At 51.2% G+C, this 17734-nt stretch overlaps 1 protein-coding gene across 1 annotated transcript; it reads left to right on the forward strand.

The window, feature by feature from the left end:
- Positions 1-6611: 6611 nt before the first annotated feature.
- On the forward strand, positions 6612-7415 carry LRRC3C (leucine rich repeat containing 3C; the record flags this gene model as incomplete). Its single annotated transcript, XM_081162384.1, has 1 exon — positions 6612-7415. The coding sequence occupies exon 1, from the start codon at positions 6651-6653 to the stop codon at positions 7413-7415; it is 765 nt and encodes a 254-aa protein (XP_081018510.1). The 5' UTR covers positions 6612-6650.
- Between the last annotated feature and the right edge of the window lie 10319 nt (positions 7416-17734).

The following is a 17734-nucleotide window of genomic DNA, read 5'->3' on the forward strand; positions in this document are numbered from 1 at the left end:
CAGAGCCAAGGCCTGGGAACCAGAACCGCTCTCTGGGAACCAAGAGCAGGGCTGTTCTTTAGGATCCCTTCAATCTGCATTTTCTTAGATATGGATAATTGATATTTTCTCCTGTGGCAGGTAAAAAACAGTTTAGAAAACTTAATATTACAGATCAAAAAACAGTAGCTTTCAGAAAAGATCCTCTGGTGCCCTTCTAATTGCATCACTACCCCAAGTAGAACCTGCCTCTCTAGAAATTCTGGGTGGCCCTACTAGGCAGTCTTCCCCTGGCTTCAACCAACTTCCTTCAGTGACAATCACAGCTAACGTTATTTAGCGTTTGCTGTGTTCCAGGCACTGGGCAAAGGCTGTACATGTATAACCTGTATTAATCTTTAAACAACCCTGGGAAGTAGGCATTATCCTTACAAATGAGAAAACTGCAGTCCAGAGAGTTTAAAGATTTTACCCAAGGCCACACAGCTGGGAAGTAGCATTTCTCCCAAAAAACCATTCCTGGCTACCCCAGCCCTGGGTGTCCCTTATGTTTCCATAGGTGCCTTGTAAAGACTTTTTCCTGCCCTGAGGGCGCTATATTTAAGTTATCGATTACACACCCACTCCCCCTGATAGGGTGCTTGCTCCGTGTCTTACTCAGCTGCATTTCCTGCACATGGTGGATTCTCAGTAAATGTTAGCCGGAGGGGGTAACTCACCCACACATCCCAGACTAGAGCTGCACTGAGCTCCACTCTCAGAACACACCTTGCTCTTTCTTGCTCTTACCTCACCTATGATGCTTCTCCTCCGATTCTTTTCCATCTGGTAGACTCCTAGTCGTTCCTCCAGGCCTAGCTCACCTGTCACCTTCTTTGTGAAGCCTTCCCCAACCGTCCCGGCAGAGTCCACTCCTTCATCCTTTGGGCTTCTCTGACCCCTGCTGACACCTCAGCTAGAGCCCTCCCCTAGGCTATCAGGTGGCTGTATTTGTGCCCACGTCCATCTTCCCGCATTTTCTGGGGGATGTTTCACTTCTCTCTGCATCCCCAATACCTAAGAAGCCCAGGAGATGTGCATTGAACAATTGAGAGAGTACATCCAAGGCTGGAAGCAGGAGGTGTGTACACGCTTTGCCATTTTCCACAAGGAACAAGAATAGCAGAGCCCTTTGCTGCCCCTCTTGCCTAAACTGCCCAGGACACTGGCACTAGATGGGTCCCTGGCTGACATGACAGATAAAGTAGCTAGCCCTCCTCCTTTCCTTTCAACTATCCGCCTCTACCTAGGCTGAACATGGGGGCTTCCAACATCAAGCGGGCAGGGGCCTGAAGGCCTGCTGAATTTCTTCCCTTCAAGGTCACACCTTTGGGCATAGAGTTATTGCCCTTGAAGGGAGAAACTGTGATTCAGCCCACCCAGGGCGGAGACCTGAGAGGCCCACTTTCCTGGGCCCTGAACTTGGGAGCCAGGTCCTGCCATGCCTCAGCCTCTTCCCTGCCCCACCATCATAGATACATTGAACATCAGGCATTAAGGGATCTCAGAGACGATGAGGTCCAGAGAACCAAAGGCCTAAGGTATTTGGGGAAGGATGTACCCAATGGCACAAATCTCGGATGGTCTTGAGCCTGGCCTGTGAGTTTTCCTATGCACCCCGCAGGCCGTTGCAAAGGATGGAACACCCAGCTCATGGCTCCTTCAGTCCCACACCATGGCTTCCACTCAGGCCCTGCATCTCCCACCTGGACTGTCGTAGTAACTGGTCTTTCTTCCACCAATACATTCTCCACACAGCCAGCAAAGTGACCCAAATATCAAAGCTAATTTTAAAACCCTTCTATCCATCAGCTACTAAACCAAGTCCCAGTTCTTACAGGGTATACAAGGCCACAAGGATCTGGTCCCTTTCCAGTTTAACCATAGCCTTTGCCACCACTCCTCCACTCTACAATCTAGGAGAGGCCAGGCCTTCTCATGCTCCCTTGCTCCTGCACTTACTCTGCTGTTCCAGCCGAGAAACTCAGCCTTAACCACCCAGCTCAAATGTCACTCCTTCCCTGTTATCCTGGAAAAGTTAGTCGTACCAGATAAGAATGATCTCATCTGAAAGCAACAGAAAACACAAGCAAAGGAATAATTCTGCCCCCAGAGTGCTATTAGAATTGCCTAAGGAAGTTTTAAAAGTCCATTCCCAGAAACATGCCGGGTTCATTTAATCGGAATCTCTATGGTGGACCCAGATATCAGTAGTTTTCAAAACCTCCCACATTCTAATGTGCAGCCAAGTTTAGAAGCACTGAAGCAGGGATTTATTTTTAATGAGTCCAGAGGTAGACGGTTGCTGGTGTTGGTTGAGTGATTCAGTGATATCCAGGCCAATGTCTCCATGATGCTCTTGACCTTTCCTTCCTGCTTTATTGCCCCAAGGTCACAGATGGCCATAGTTGACCCTTCGTGTCCAAAGCCAGGAGAAAGCAGTAGGGAAAAGGAATCAAAGACTGTCCCAAAAACCTCTTGAGTAGACTTCCACTTATATATTATTGATCAGAATTGGGCCACCACAACTGCAATGGTGACTGGGAAAAGTGGGCAACAGGATTTCTTTTTTTAAATTTTAATTTATTTACTTATTTTTATCTTCACTCGATGATATTTTTGAGAGAGAGAGAGAAACATCAATGTGAGAGAGACACATCAATTGGTTTCCTCTCACACTCGCCCTGACCCAGCTAAGGATCGAGCCTGCAACTGAGGCACGTGCCCGTGGCCGAAATTGAACCTGGGACCCTAGGGTCTGCAGGCTGAGGCTCTAACCACTGAGCAAACCAGCTAAAGCCAGGATTTCTAATAAACTGAAAGGACCAATCAGACTCTGTCATGACAGACTGAGTACATTGCTACTCCCAAATCAGTATGTGTCATCAAGGAAGGAGATAAGGAATGGATACTGAAGGGTGACAGAATAGGCCACCCCAAAATATGCCACTTAGGCATAAGGATTATTTTGAGCTAAAGGAACATAAAAAACAACAGACACCAGAAGGGCATTCCAATCTCCCATTTTATTCCAGAAAAGAGAAGACAGAAACTGCCATGTGAAAGGTGCTCGCCCTGTACTGGGAGAAAAGACACATTCTTCAATGAGGAGTCAAAGCCGAGAGAACTCTGCACAAACAGACCTTGTTAAAACAATTCTAATCTTCCTCTGGCCTCCTCCTGTATTTTGGTTACTTTTCCCTTGTATATTTTGGTTACAATTGCCTCTCTTTATTCAACCTAGGACAAAAGTATTTATGTTTTTCCACTTCTTTGGGTCTTCATTTTCTTATGAGGGCTCCCATGTCATGGAAAACTTATGTAAATATGTATGCTTTTCGCCCGTTAATCTGTTTTATGTCAGTTTAATTCTCAGGCCTGGCTGGAAAGCTCTAGGAGGGTGGAGGTAAAATGTTGCCTCCCCTACAATACCAACAGATTCTGCCACAATGACATTATCTCTAAGCTTCAAAGCTCCTGTACGCACATCAGTTATGGCAGACATCGCATTAAGGCATCATGGAGACATGTATCGACATGTCCATGTCTCCCCTAGACCGGCAGTTCTCAACTCAGCCTGCACATTAAAGATACCTGGGGAGGGTTTGAAAAATACCAATGCCTAGACCCCATCCACAGAAATTTTAATTTAATTGGTCCAGGTGAAGCCCAGGCGTAACTAATTTTTGAAAGCTCCCCCAGTGATTCTAATGTGCAGACTGGGTTAACCACAGCTACAGAGCTAGGCTCTTAAGAACAGTTGTCTGGCCCCGCAAGGCCTGGCTCAGCAGTTGAGCATTGGCCTAGGATCCAGGAGACCGTGGTTCGATTCCCGGTCAGGGCACATTCCCAGGGTCATGAAGGAGGCAGCTTAGCTGATCAATGGCCACTCTCTCATCATTGATGTTTCTATCTCTCTCTCCGTCTCTCTTCTTCTCTCTGAAATCAACAAAGATATATTTTTAAATTAAAAAACACACAAAAAAAACAGTTGTCTGTATACCCTTCGACAAGCCCAGTGTTTGAAACATGGGGCTCCCCGGAAATCCTCACTGAATGAATGAATGAATGAATGAATGAATGAATGAATGAATGGCAGAGAAGAATTTCTGCTCCAACCTTGTCAACCTTCAGCCTGTCCTGGGCACCATCCTAAGTGTGGCTCTTCCTTCCTCTCGGGTCTCCCTTTTCTACCGAGCACCACACTTAGCCTCCCTCAGTTAACCACATCCATGCTCCGGATGGCCTCTCCTATGTGCACAGACCTCTGCCTCTCCTTCAGGTGCTGTGCTGGGCACCCCAGTCCCACAATTTTTGGCAACCACCTTAATCTGAAAAGGAGGCAGCTCTCTCCATCAAGAGCCAGGCTCAGCTCTTATGCCTTAGCTAACCACCCGGCCCTGTGTGAGAGAAGAGCAGTGGGAGGGGTTGTATTCCACATGCTTTCTTTTCCATGTGCAGCTACAATCCCAAAACGGACACTGAAGTATTTACTCACTGGCACAGTGCCTGGTCTAACAAACAAGCACCCCACAGACAAATGTTTCGCTTCTCCTGCCCAAGTGCAGAAAATGTATCTTAACTGATTCCTTGGACAAACGTGAGTGTGAGGAATGCCCTGTAGATGTCACAAGAATGAGTCAGTGGTCAGTACATCCCCAGAGATGATATCCAGTATCCTACCAAGTGATTCTGGCCCCTGTTACGCTTCTGACACTGCTTGTTCAAAGGTCACCTGCACAGGGCCAGCTTCGTAGGCATGTGACCTGTGCCGTTGCCCAGGGCGCCACACCTTGTGCTCAGAAGAGCCCTGTCCCTGGTTTTGCCATCCACTGCTCTATCTTGACATTCAAAACAGTCTTTGAACAAGGGGCCCCACATTTTCATTTTGCACTGGGTCCTGCAATTGTGTCTGAGCCTGGTCACCCACAGTCTCTTACAAAATCCAGCAAGGTTTTCCTTCTCAGAGAGGCCTCCACAGCATATGACCTCAGCCTCCTCTGTGCACGTCTTTGCGAAACCCCTCTCTTTCACTACCCAGTGAACATTAGGAGGGGGCGGTGTAACATGGTGGCTTGGGCTGCAAATGATGGGTGGGATCAAGAGGCCCTGGGGAATATTGTCCCAGCCTTCCTTGGTTCTTGAGCATGAAACAGAGTTAAAAGTACCAACTTTGGAACCTAATGCCCCAGCAAACTGAGGGGACCTGAGTCAGTGCCAATCCAGAACATAAAATCAACAGGAAAACTTGTAGGCAACCGTATCAGACATTAGGCACCTTGAAGAACCCCTTCCAAATCCTAGAGGGGCCATCTACCAACAGTGCAGAGAACAAACTAAAATTGAACCATAGTAGTCCCTACCAGGCAAGAGGGCTGGGCACCCTGTGAGGAGCCAGGAGATGAAGTCCTCCAGAGAGAGACAAGCTTTCTAAGGAAAAGGCAGAGCCAAGTTTGCACACCAGGGAAGAAGGTGCTACAGGGTGCAGTAGGAAGGCAGAGAAGGAGAGTGGGGGAAGGGATAGAGTTGGGGGGAGCTGGAAGCAATGGATGTGAGATCAAGCTCACCTGGTTCTGCCCCACAGGCCTGTCAAGCCAGGCTCTGGGCAAGGGAAAGAAGTGCTGCAAGAGTCTCCTCCCCAGCTGAGAGAGGAGGAATGGAAGATGACAGCGGCAGGACTTGGGAGGGGAACTTGAGGCAGGGAATGGAATTGGCGCCTGGTCTCCCCAGGCAGAGTTCATCAGGGTCCAGGATCTGCCCTCCCTTGACATCGTCTGGCCAGGCCATGGCTCAGGTATCTGATACCTGGGGCCTCGAGTCACATGCCAGGAAACCCAATACTCTTGGGTCCCAGCCTCCACCTTCTAGCAGCTATGAGCAAGCAGGGCTTCTAGAGAAGGAAGTGGGTCTCCAGAGCAAAGCAGCAGGGAGGCTACTTCCGGGGAGAGGGCAGCCCAGGAGAAGGCTCTCCCACCAACAGAGGTGAGAGGCCTGGAGGAGGGAGAGGACAGGGCAGGAAGGGGTGGGGTGGAGAAGACAAAGCTGGGGCAGGCAGAGAGGTGGATGCTCCAGGAAAAGGGGTGGATGGGCATAGAGGTGGGACCTTAGTCACCTAGCCTAGTTGGATGCCCTGAAGTCCTATTACTGATCTGTCCTCTTTGTATTCTTCACACTAGTGCCAACTGGCCCTCTGGTGCCCACCTGGCCCACCTGGCAGCCACCCAGGTAAGTTGGTGGAAAAAGACTTTATTCCAGTGAGGAAGATCAATACATGGGCAGAAGCAGAAACTTAGAAGCCCCCAGGCTCAACATGACAACAGGGCCTTGGCCCAAGAGACTTCATAGATTAGCCCTCCAGAATCAGAGAGACCCTAGAAGAGTCTCAGGCCCAGGGGATCTTTTACCCAAAGGGCCTGAATGAGGAGCCCTAAACCCCAAAGATGAAGCAAAAAGTCACCCAGGCCTGAGAGATCCCCCAAAGGAGGGTCCCCAGTCCAAAGAGACTCCCCAGGGAGCCCTCAGGAAGAGGGAGCTGGCAGTGGGGAATGGAATTCTCTTGGCTCACTATTTCTTTATGGAACTTTCTCTTCCCCAGATCCTACTCCATTCCAGGACTATGCCAATCTGTGGCCATGCTCCCACCAGCCAGTCACCTCCTGTCACTGTTGCTGGTGATGGGCACAGGGGTTACCATGCCCAGCCCCCCGGTACCTCCCCAGGGCTGCTACATAGCAGAGGAAGCTGGTGAGCGGACCTTCCGCTGCAGCCAGGCAGGTCTGAGTGCCGTGCCCACTGGCATCCCCAACGACACCCGCAAGCTCTACCTGGATGCCAACCGACTGGCATCGGTGCCAGCTGGTGCCTTCCAGCACCTGCTTGTTCTGGAGGAGCTGGATCTGTCCCATAATGTCCTTGCCCACCTCTCAGGGGCTGCTTTCCAAGGCCTGGCGGGCACACTGCGGCACCTCGACCTCTCTGCCAACCAGCTGGCTTCAGTGCCTGTGGAGGCCTTCATGGGGCTGCAGATCCAAGTGAACCTGTCTGCCAACCCATGGCGCTGTGACTGTGCCCTCCAGGAGGTTCTCAGACAGGTGAGGCTGGCACCGGGCACTGGGACAGGCATCGTGTGTGGCCCAGGAGCCCCACCAGACCTCGTGGGGCAGGAGTTTCTGTCGCTGGCAGGGGAGGAAGAGCTGTGTGGGACTGGGCGGGGTGGTGCCCGGCGGAGCACAGACGTGGCCCTGCTGGTCACCATGGGGGGCTGGCTGGCACTGGTGGTGGCTTATCTGGTCCACTATGTGTGGCAGAATCGGGATGAGACCCGACGCCCCGTCAAGAAGGCCCCTGAGCTGCCTGTGCGTTCGGAAGACTCCTCCACCGTCAGCACAATGGTCTGAGGACCAGGCCCCTCCTCTTTTCCTCCCACCCCCTCTGCCTCCTCTGCAGCCCCATCCCGTCCCCCAGATTCCACCCCCTTCCTCCTCTGTCTCCCCTACCAACACCATTATTGGTGCCTGGAGTTTTTGGTGCCTACTTGGGGCCCAGACTGTGCAAGATTCAAAGCTCCCGAGCCCGCAGTGGCGGGGGGACGACGGAACAGGAATGTAGGCGGCGTGTGCACCAGCTCGGAGGTCGGAGCCCACAGCCGCGGGCGCAGGAAGGAGGAGCCTCTGCCTGGCCAAGCTGACCTCAGAGGCTTCCCTGCATGGGTGTTTGAACTGACTCCGAGAATGAGAAGGGCCTTGGGCAGAAGAGGGAGGACCCTGGCTGAAAGGCAGTGCTCAAAGGCAAGGAAGGTGTAAAACAACGCGGAGGGCCTGGGCAGCAGCAAGACCTACCTTGGGGTTGAAACAGGGAGCAAAGGGGGCGAAGGGTTGGAGGCACCAAGCTGGAGGTGAGGTCGGGAAGTTAGTTAGGGTGTGGTCACACTGAGAAGGACCCTGTGGGCGCCTCCTCTCTCCCGCCTCTACTGAGAGGCTCCCCCCTCACTTCTGCCTCTCTCTCGGCCCCAGGCTCTTCTCCCTTGATCTTTTTGGGGGAACCCCTGGCTTAGGGCCCCCTTCTTCCTTTTCCAGAGACTCCCCCTCTTTCTGCTCCCTCCTTTATATACTGAAGGGTTCCTGAACTCTTTCTCTTGGGGAGCTGGGGATGGGTCACTCATTGGAGAGCTGGGCGCAGGGGTGGGGAGAATCAGAAGGTTCCCCACCCCCAGAACATCACCCCGGAACAACTCAGTAAAGTCACTTTTATTAATGCTTTTGATTCTTTTTTTATTGTTCAAATTCTTGAACACATGTGGCCTAGCAATGAGGAGGGGGAGGGTGCTGAGACCTTCACCCTTTGTTGGTGGGTGCTCCTGATGGGGTGGGTACCAGCTCCTCTCTCCCTTCCTACCTGGCACTAGACACTCAGCTCCTGACACTAGAGTCTAACTGCTGGAAATGCCAGGACCTATGAATTAATGATGACAAGCTGGAAGGATGGGGAATGGAGGGGGCCTGGAGAAAGGAGAGGAGGGGAGGAGGGCAGAGTCTGGGCATCAGTCATCAGCTGGCAGTCTCCAGCTTGCTGGGGGGACATAAGAAGCAAAGGGAGAGGAAGCTATTACCCTCTGGCAATCTTCTTTTCTCTCAGCAGGAATCTGAGCAGGGGGTAGGAGAAACTACTAGTGCTCAAAGTTAATGAAAGAATTCCTGGCAGGGGGTAAGAGGGTGGAGACCAAGTTGGCTGAAGCAGGGGGCTATATGAGATATCCCTATCACCAAACAGGCTTCTCAAGGGGCCCAGAGAGGTCAACACAGCCTGTCCTTTGCCCCCATGTAGAGTGATCCGCCCATGTGGACTCCAAGGAGGAAACAGCTGCTTTGGGAAAGCTTGTAGGAGCCCCAATAGAAACTGAAGATAAGAACCACTGAACCAGGGTTCCACCCAGGTTGGGGAAGAGCCTGGGGCAGACTGGGTGTCCACTCAAGGAGCAGCAAAGAAGAATCCATCACCTCCCCCGGTCCCTCTGACCCATCCTGATGTCCCTGTCTCCTTTCCAATCCCTCTCCCCCACTCCTTTCTCCATCCCTCAGGCTCTTCCCACCAATTTAAGACTGAGCTCTCATATCATCCAGGGAGCCTCAATTTGATTCATGTCAGAAAAACCTGGGACACCCCACTCATTCTCTTTTCTCAGGAGATATGAGCCTCCTCACTTCTAGGGATGCTCAGGGATAAGGGAAGGAACTAGGGTGTGGGAAAGTTCAGGCTGCAACTTTGACCGTCTACCCCAGCCACACCCTGGTCTGGGCCTTGGAACCCCGGCCCATTCCTATCAAACCCTCCATCAGTCCCTCCCCTGCCACTCTCTGAGTCTGCCCCACTCGGCTCACCCACCCCCTACTGGAATCAGGCTGGGCCACGTCCCTGTGGGTTCTGGGAAACAGACTGTGTGGATCTGTGGAGGTGGAAGGGTGGGGGAACAGGTGGGGCCCTGTGTCTCTACTATTGGTGCCCATTCCTGGAGTCTCATTCAAATCCCTGTCATCCTGAGCAGCAGAGACTGAACCTTTAAGGTCTGCAGAGAGTTAGCTCCCTTACCCTGACACTTATCCCCAAATCTCTGAGGTGCACTCAGGATGGGGCAGGATCCAAGGAGGGCAGCTTTGCCTGGAGCCCTGATCAGGAGGGTTCCTGGAGCACTGGCTAATAAACCTTCTACCAGTTATCCCCCTAGGTCCTCTCTGGCTCAAATTCCTTTCCCTCTCTGGAGCAAGGACAGGTAGAAAGGAAGAGAGAAGACAAACAGAGGCTTGGGGAAGGGGCAGGGGAGATGTTTCATTGGCTCCCATCTCCAGGGATACACCTCTTCACCCCAGCCAGTTGGGGTCCCTGAGTCAGAACTTGGTGGGATGAGAGCTTCAGGAGCCGTAACTCCGGCTCAGCCCATCACAGGAGACTGGACAAAGAGGGGCCTCCACAGGCTCAGAGACGCTCCCACCTGGAACAACAGTCACCGATCCCCTCCTTCCCTTAGCACCCTGACCTGTGGGTTGTACTTGTCCACTGGGCAGGCAGAAAAGGGTGGCATAACTGGTTTCACCCCCATCCTTATCTCTGCCAGGGACCAGGGATCAGAGGACCCAGGTTCCAAGATGCCTCTGGGGCCCTGGCAAGGCAGCCACACGGCCTCATTTTTGCTGCCTGCTTATGGCCCATCTGCCTGGTACATACAGAGGAAGAGTGGGCCGCACTCATCAAGACCAACCTCTCCTACCAAGATGTGTTGGAGCCAGGAACAAAGTTTCCAGGTGCCAGGAGAGTCCAGCCACACTCCTGGTCCAGCTCTGAGGCACGAACTGGGAGGCCAAAGGCAGGCCCCAGCTTGTCCTCCCCATGCAGCATCCTGGAGCCAGCAGGCTGTGAGTAAAGATGGGAAGAAAGAAGCCCCTTTCTCAGCCCTCCCACCACCAGCTTCTTCCTGCCCTGTGAAGTAGTGGAGAAAGCAGACACTGCCACAGGGAACCCCCAGTCAAAGGGGAAGCGATATGAACCTAAGTCTCAGGAAACTCCCAAACTAAAGAAAGAAAGAGGTTTCTTTCTCCTTGAGGGACTCTGAACCCAATGAGACCCAGACATATCCCAGACACAGAAACTAAAGCACCTACAAAGCCTCACCCTCTTTGAAAGGAAGTGAATAGAGGGCAGACGGAGCCCCAGGGAGCTGAGGGAGGCAGCTAAGGAGCAACAGGGTGGGGCACAGCCCCGCCCTTCCTGTCTTGGGTTCTTGTGCAGACAGTTAAGTGCAATGTTGTGCTTTCCTACCGAGCGAGGGATATCAGCATCAAAACCACAAGCAACCCAGGCAGCTTATCCCAAGGGGAGGGACGGTGCTTTCCCTTTAGACTAAGGGGAGTTCCAACTAGAAACAGGTTTACTTCTCTCTGGGGCTCTACCACCAGCAACCTCGCCTGCCTGGGAGGAATGTTTCCCCAAACCAGAAATGTGGCAAACAGAGCAGAGCAAGGCGTCCAACCTGCCCAAACAGATGCCGCCCCCAGGCTACTCATGCACTCGACAAGCATTTATTGAGTTACTACTATGTGACAGGCACTGCAGACACAAAGATGAGAAAGCCATGGTGCCCATCCTTGGGGACCTGACAGGTCAGTGTATCAGTGCTGACAGCCAGGGTGGCAAGGTGCACATAGGGCCCATGTGAGCCCAGAAGGGTTATCTAAAGCAAACACTGACTAAGGTTCATGTACTTTGTTCACAGGAACACTTACTCAGAACCCATTTATTTTACCCATTTTTAAAATCTTACCTTATATAGGGTTCTAATAATTTTGGAACTGTGGTTTCCTGCCTACAAGTTAGAAGCAGTATATCTGGAGTAGCAAAAAGTGTATTACAGACAGAATGACAGCAGAGAGAAATGACAGCAGGTAGGGACATCATTAAAAGTATTTACAAGAACTCAAAAAGCATTGCAGTAGGGCCTTCAGTGTTTTCTAAATTGCCCTGTGTGGACAAATGATTTCCTCTGCCTTAAAGGGGCCTCTTGGCTTGGCAAAATGCATAATATTAATCACATTGGTGAAATCTCGGTATCCACTCTCAGGGACAGGGAGGAAGAGATGTATTTGAGAAAGTTTCCCTTCTATCAGGGCAGAAGCAAATACGGTGGAACAACTGTTGGAAGATGCTCTTTCTACCTGGCCTACCTCCTTGTTCCTTCCTCCCCGGAGTCCAAGATCTGCCCCGGGGCCATGCAGAACAAGCCCAGTCTGTCTTGGGAGTGATCGCCTTTTGGTTAGGTGAAGATGGCTCTGGAGTTTCCAGCACTTGGTGTCAGCACATCGCAGTCCTCGGTGTTTGTCTCTCTGTCCCTGTGTAATGTTCTATCACCACCACCAACCCACACACCTGCCTCAGCTACCTGGAATCTAGTTTAATTTCTCTAAGTCACAATACTTACTTCTGCACTTATAACAATTAATAGCTTCTTTTAAAATGCTAAAAGAAGCCCAAACCTCAAGTCCTCCTAGTAAAACTAATGCCTGAAGCCAGCCCTCAATTCTCACTTGCTTTGGGGGTCAGGGCAAATTATCATGCAGAGTCAGTCAGGGAAGGTTTCCTGTGACAGATGTGTGGGAACAAGCAGAGGTGTGTGTCTGTCCCACAGAAGCAGCAGAGGACTCCAAGATCACCATGACTGCACCCCTGTCAGGGTTGGTGACAAGTGTCAAAACTCCCTGAATATCCAAAACCTCAGCATTGTTCCCCTCCCAAGGCAAGAGAAGCTGAAGGACTCTTCTCCCCTTCTCCACTCCATGATGTGTTGGGGGCTGGGAAAGGATGGACCAAGTTTTGCAAGGCAAGAGGGACACAAAGACCCTCATCTCCAGCAAAGGAAAGAAACAGGTAAAGGGAGGAAGTCAAGTCCAGAGCTCCTTCTCCCAAACTAAGGGAGATGGTGGGTGGGGTGCAGAGGGGTCCCTCAGACTTTGGCAGGACATGGCCATGACTGGGAGTTGGGGAGGCTGAGTGTTGACCATAGGAACTTCAGGATGAGAGGAGGGACAGCTGGGGGCTGGGTGGGGTCGCCTGGGGTGGAATTGGGGAGACTGAAGTGGTGAGGGACAGACTGTGAGTGCCAGAGGCAGGGCACTTGTGGTGGTGACAGGACTAAGGAAGCGAGAGACCGGGCTCCAGGCAGCTGGGGGCCGAGCTGGGTCGTCCTGGGGCTGAGTGTGGCCGGATGGGGCCTGACCGACCTCCTCGTGAATGAGATTTCAGCCCACGCGTCCACTGGAGGGAGTCTTCTTTAGGCTGAGGGAGAGACTTGGAACCCCCACTCTGAACTAGGAGACCTGCTCCCCCACCTTAGGGAGCTCTTTTTCTCTCTAACTGCAGGTGTAGGCTAGCCGATCACTCCCTGTCTCTCTGCCAAGCATCAGGCCCTAGATATTAAAGAGCCAGTGGTTCAGGGAGTCCGAGGGCTAAGGCCGGGGACTCAGTCCTCGAATGACTGCAAGAGACTTCTAGCAAACTCAACCTCGTCTTGGCTGGGTTCATCCTCTACCAGCTGGGGGCTCTCCCGGGGGTGAGGTCAGCAGTGAGGATGGGGTCAGTCCCTGATGCGACTGACTGACCTAGTGGGTTAGGCCCAATGGTAACAAGCAGGACCTGCAACATAATCAATGGGTTCCCGTGCAAGATGAAAACCCAAGGCTCCCTGTTTAAAAATTATTAAGAATTATTCACAACAGCATAGCATTCAACCAAGCGTGGAGCCATCTGCAGCTTGACCGGTTGCATGCCTGTGAAGCTGGCTCTGGTACTGAGCTACAGGCAGAGGGAGTCAGAGTCCAAGACCTGTTGTCCCCTCCTCCAAGGAAAAGACAAAAGGTGCAAGCCCACCTACTCCCCGTCTATTTTTCCTAAAAGAAAGAGGAAGATCTCTTTCCAGGAATCTTCTCTCATGTTCTCCTGGAGTGGGAAGAGTGAATCTGCTAACCCCCCTCCCCCGCCCCACACACACACACACGCATTAGCTCCAGCTCCCAGAGCTGCATTACAACCCTCTGCCCACCAGAGGGAGAGAGAGTATGCCCTTGTCCCTCCCGCTGTCACCTTTTCTTTACCCACTGCAGACCTGAATGGGGAGCAATAGCAGCTGCTTGCCAGGTCCATGGAGAAGGGGTTCCTTCCCCAGCAGGCAGAGGGGGTGAGGTGTCTGAGGGTGGCAGGATAGGTGCAAGGAATGACAGCTAAGGTAATGTTGAGTTTGACCACTAGAGGGGGCGCGGGAGCTCACCCAGCTCCACTTCCTCACTCACGGATGAGCCCTTTGGTCCAGAGAGCAGGAGGCGCTTCTCTAGGGCCACCCTGCAGGCTCCTAGCAGAGCCTCTACAGAACTCAGGTCTCCACATTCTTAATCCATGCTCATTTCTGCCCGACTCTAGAACTAATGGGCAGAGAGGTCAAGGATGGGGGGAAAGGGCTGAAATTCACATTTTCATTGCAGACCACCACCTCTGAAGTTGGTGGCTCCCAAAATGCGAAGCACCCTGTGATGTTTAGTCTCTACTGTGCAGATGGAGACCATCCTGGACCAGAATTTCCTCCAGGGGGAGGCAGTTCCCTTCTGTGTTTACTTCAAACTGGTCAGAGGCTTCTGGGACGAGAAGCTGAAGGTGATCCAGGCCCTGGTGGGACTCTGCGACCTTGACATACATGGGAATGGACTCCTCTATATGTGGGTGCCTAATGCCCTGTGATCACTCTGAGCCTTCTATGCCACCCTCTCCTTCCTTCAGGCACCAGGCAACGACACCTGGCTATCCCCAACCAGGGCTAGGGAAAGCACAGTGGGGCTTGGCAGGGGTCTGGGGGAGGCACCCTTGGCAGGGTGAAATGGAGAGGCACTTAAGCCCCAAGTGCTCTTGGAACTTAAAAACCTCCATCTGAAACCCTGTCTCTTTAACGAGGATATGGGGGCTGTTTTTGTTCTCTCAGGAGGGCCTAGCAATCGCAGCTGAGAAGCAAAGCCATGAAGTGGACAGGAGCTCCAGCACCAACTGCAGCTGCATCTTCAACCTGATGGGTAAGGGGACTGTCAGTGGAGAGCTGAGGACAGACATCTTGAAGTTTGATGCTGTGTTTGACATGCTTCGTGCTGAACAAGTACGTTTATCCCTTCAGTTCTTCAGCACAACTTCAAGTTGAATAAGTGTCACAAGACAATGAATAGTGTCGGCTCAGCAAGGGGTTTGGCAATATCATGGGTTTCAAAGATAATTTGGGTATTTAGGAAGATAAGAAAGGAACCCTGGGGTTTTACTCTGTTCACAAAATAAGTATAGCCCAGCCAGGTGTGGCTCAGCAGTTAAGCATCGACCTAAGATCCAGGTGATCAGGGTTCGATTCCCGGTCAGGGCACATGCCCGGGTTGTGGGCTGCAGCCAATCAGTGACTCTCTCATCATTGATGTTTCTGTCTCTCTCTCCCTCTCCTTTCCTCTCTCTAAAATCAATAAAGATATATTTTTAAAAAAAGAAAAAGAAAAGAAGTATAGTTCATTTATGGAAGTAGAGATCACAATATGCAGTCTGTACCCCAAAACTTTCAACCTCCCACGGGAGATATAAAATTCAACGACCTTGGAGTATTCTTCCTGCCTGTCCACCAGACAGTCAAGCCTCCTTTCCAGGCTTTTTTCCTCCCTCACTATTCCATCTCCTTTTACTCAGAGAAGATCTAGAAGTATGTCTGTGTGAAGAGTAACTTCCCCCAAATGCTCCAGCCATCCCACATCCTACACGTGGGCTCAATATCCTATAGCCACGTTCCTGAACCTGCTCTCTCATAACTGCCAGCTTCTTCCTGTTCTTGCCAGGATCAGTGCCTTCCATCCTCCTGAACTCCAGTAGACTACCCCTCTCTCTTTCCTCTTTGGCCCCCTGTTGAATAGAAAATCAACAATAATAAAAACGAAAATGGGTAAGGAAATAACGTCCCGTCCCAGTATCTGTGTCCGTCTGCGGTGTCTGCAAAGCATTCTGTGGGTCAGAGAGACATTCAGGTTCCCAGCGACAGGTGGCTGAGGCCTCCTCTCCTGAGTCAATTCCCTTCCTGGATCTTGGTCGCCTAGCAAGACACACAAACCACAAGCTTGAAGCACACCTCCCGGGTGTTATCGTCCATTACCTCCCTTGATTGACCACTAGAGGGAGATGGAGAGCAAAGCCTGTCACTGCATCAGCTGCGTGCACCATTCAGCCTCCTGTTTCAGCTAAGTCACTTTTAATGGACCTAAAGAATTCTTACATATTAGTCAAACTTAAATATCTTCCAGCGCAACTTAAAACATGTCCCAGATTCCCCAGAACATAAACCAGGACTCTAAGGAGAAAGAGCCTCTGGACCCTAAAGGGATTCTGTGGACTTTCCCTAAGAATAAAAAACAAAGTAACCTGTGTGGGTGGGAGAAGCAGCACAGGGGCAAGCCTGACATGGATACTTTTATTCCAAAGCACAAGACCTTTAACCTGGCTGACCCCACAAGCCCATATTTTTTCTCTCTGCTTTGAACCCTCAAAGCCTCCTGCTAGGAACGCCATTAGGCAATTTGAGGGATGGTTCAATGTGTCAAGGGCGGGGTGGGGATGGGACCAGGAAAATGAAGACAGGCCTGGTAGAGGTCAGAGTGAATGAGGGCAAGAGAAATAAAAGGAGCAAGATTCCTGGGCCAGAGGAGGGAGAGCTGGCTAGATGGACTTTGGGGGTCCATCTCAGAGAAAGCAGGTACATGTATCACTTCCTGAAACCACTGTTCTCTAGATCTTTAGAGGACGAATTAGACTGGAAATGTTGGCCTGCAGCCAGCGGGAGGAGAGTGGACACCAGAAAAACACTCCCAAACGTCTGACTGAGGCAATGGTGGGCTGGAACGAGGGTTGGGAGTGGGGCTGCCTCCTATGGAGCTGACTAAGGGATGGGAGATTGCACAGCCCGGGACTATATATATCAATGTACTGATTAAGAGATACAGCCCTGGCTCAGTTGGTTGGGTGTTGTTCCATGTACCAAAATGTTGCCAGTTTGATTCCCCGTCAGGGCACATGCCCAGGTTGTGGGCTCAATTCCAGATGGGGATGGGGGGGCAGGTGTAGGAGGCAGCTGATCAATGTTTTGCTCTCACATCTCTCACTGTCTCTCCCTCTCGCTCGCTCTCACCAATTTTTAAATCTTAAAAAAAGAGACAGAGAGACAGAGAGCCCTGGCCAGTGTGACTCAGGTGGTTGAGTGTTGCCTCATTGCCCAAGAGGTTGCTGGTTCAATTCCTGGTCAGAGCAAATACCTGGGATGCAGGCTTGATCCCCAGTAGGGAGTGTGCAGGAGGCAGCCAATCAATGTTTATCTCTCTCTCTCTCTCTTCCTCTCTTCCTTTCTCTCTAAAATCAATAAAAACACATTTAAATTAAAAAAAAAAAAGAGAGAGAGATACAGAGAGGAAGAGGCAGAAATCCAGGAAAACATAGAGATGGAAAGGATATTACACAAAAGACACATTTCTGCATACATGTGCACATGTGAAAGGAATCAAATGACAAATGACAATCTTCCCACTTGTTCAAAATCCCACCTCTGCCTCTCCTAAGGAGGAGGGATGTTTGGTTAAGGTAATGATTAGGGTTATGGAAGGAGAAAGTATTAGAGAGCTGCACAAGAAGGGCCTGGGGTGGATGGGAAGGGAGGTGAGCAAAAAGATAGGGGGCAGGGACCAGAGACCCAGCAGGGGTAAGGTCTTGTTTTGTTTTAAGATATAGAGAAGGGAGATTTAGGAGGAGCTGCCACATTGAATGAGGCTTTGCTACAGAGGTAGAGTAAGTTTTTAGAGAGTTTTATTGAGTGTGATGTGGCCTAATCTCCCCATTTACCACCATCCTCTCAAGAAAACCTCCAGTAAAGACCTCACTTACTGTTCATGGCTTTCAGGGTTTCATTTCATTTTTGATGCATGATACTGAGAAGGACCTCCAGGTGAGAGCGTGAATGCTCAGTTGTATTCAGGTTATACATGCTCACATACATGGAAACATAGCCACCACTATAGGAGCCTGGCCTGTAAATGTCTTGAATTGTCATCTGGAGACCTCACATGTGTGCAAATTCCCCTTTAAAATTCCTTCCCAGCAGGGACTTAAGGTAAGAGCAGGGCCT

The sequence above is a fragment of the Miniopterus schreibersii genome (genome assembly GCF_964146895.1).
Source record: "Miniopterus schreibersii genome assembly, chromosome: 16".
Classification (NCBI taxonomy): domain Eukaryota; kingdom Metazoa; phylum Chordata; class Mammalia; order Chiroptera; family Miniopteridae; genus Miniopterus; species Miniopterus schreibersii.